The following is a 1,635-nucleotide window of genomic DNA, read 5'->3' as shown; positions in this document are numbered from 1 at the left end:
ATGTCACTCACTCCACAGCTGCAGATTTTATTAGCTTTTCAGCAACATTCTAATGAGGAAAAGGAACAAAATGTGATTCGCAGACCCAGACTATTTAACAAAAGAACCATTTTGGACAACTTAACAAATGAGGAAATCAAACTACGCTACCGGTTTGGAAGAGCTGCCATTCTAGATTTATATTCAAAGTTGAAACCATACTTAGATCCACAAACGAAACGCAACCATGCAATTTCTGGAATTGGGAAGCTTTTAGCTACTTTACATTTTCTGGCCTCTGGATCCTTCCAGACAACTGTCTCTGCAGTATCAGGTTGTAGCCAGCCTACTTTTTCCAAAATTTTAAACCAAGTATTAGCAGGGATAACTAGTTTGGCACCACAGCTTCTTCACTACAACATGAGCACCAATAACTTATGTCGAATTAAGGAAGACTTTTATGCAATGGCTCATATGCCAAATGTTATTGGGGCTATAGACTGCACACACATTGCATTGATACCACCTTCTGATAAAGAAAGACTATATTATAATCGGAAAGGCTTTCACTCTGTTAATGTGCAGGTACAGTATTTTAGAAGTAAATGTGGTTGTTTTCTTCCATGTTCAAAGTTGTACTCATATGTTGTAAATCTTTCTCCTAGGTGGTTTGTGATGCACATACCAAAATTCTTGATGTAGTTGCCAAATATCCAGGTTCAAGCCATGATTCTTTCATATTTAGAAACTCACACTTACACGACAGACTTTGTCAAGGAGAAGCACAAGAAGGATGGTTACTTGGTAAGATACAGTTTAAGGCATTTATTTGTGTTCACCATAATACAACATTTAAATAAGTTATTTTATTTAAAAATTATTATTGTTACACTTTTTTAATTATATGTATGTATTTATTTTTTAATATTATTATATAACTTTCATATACAACACAAAATACATTTTATGCTATGACCACATTAAACATTAAAGAAAACAACATGCCATTACAACATTATATATTTGCCCAAATTGTGTACAAACATTATTCATGATTGATTACATTTTGCTTTCTATTGTTAATTATGAATTTTTTTCTTCCTTAAGGGGACAATGGTTATCAAATAAAACCATGGCTTATAACACCACTGTTAAATGCAGAGACGCGAGCAGAACAACGCTTTAATAAAAGCCACAAAACAACAAGATGCATAATAGAGAGAACATTTGGGATTTTAAAAAGCAGATTCCGTTGTCTTGACAAAACTGGCGGTGCACTGTTTTATCGGCCTGAAAAAGTGTGTCTAATCATCTTTTGCTGCTGTATATTACATAATTTTGCCCTTGTACATAATGAGAATATTGATGGTTTAGAGGATCTCAGTCAAGTGGAAGACATACAGTAGATCAGTTCCATCCTGAAGATACTCCTGAAGGTGTGCTAGTACGTCAACAGATTATAGACAATTTTTTTTAACTGTTAAAACTGGCCCCAGCATTGTTTAAACCTCAATTGCACACTACTGTCTGTAATGTAGTATCTTTTTTCACACATGTAATTCCCCCTGCATTGTTCACAATAGTGACACCTCTATTGTTCAAGCCCTGTATTGTTGACACCTGTGACCCAGACTTAAAATGACTACATTGTTCACC

At 34.7% G+C, this 1,635-nt stretch overlaps 1 protein-coding gene across 1 annotated transcript; it reads left to right on the top strand.

Moving 5' to 3' along the window:
* On the top strand, positions 1-1,385 carry LOC121399122 (putative nuclease HARBI1). The gene is made up of 3 exons (XM_041579062.1): positions 1-564; positions 645-783; positions 1,087-1,385. The coding sequence occupies exons 1-3, from the start codon at positions 1-3 to the stop codon at positions 1,383-1,385; spliced, it is 1,002 nt and encodes a 333-aa protein (XP_041434996.1).
* The last annotated feature ends 250 nt before the right edge of the window (positions 1,386-1,635 follow it).

The sequence above is a fragment of the Xenopus laevis genome, chromosome 1S (assembly GCF_017654675.1).
Source record: "Xenopus laevis strain J_2021 chromosome 1S, Xenopus_laevis_v10.1, whole genome shotgun sequence".
Lineage (NCBI taxonomy): Eukaryota > Metazoa > Chordata > Amphibia > Anura > Pipidae > Xenopus > Xenopus laevis.
Note: the sequence above shows the minus strand (reverse complement) of the source record. Positions and strands in the feature narration are given on the sequence as shown.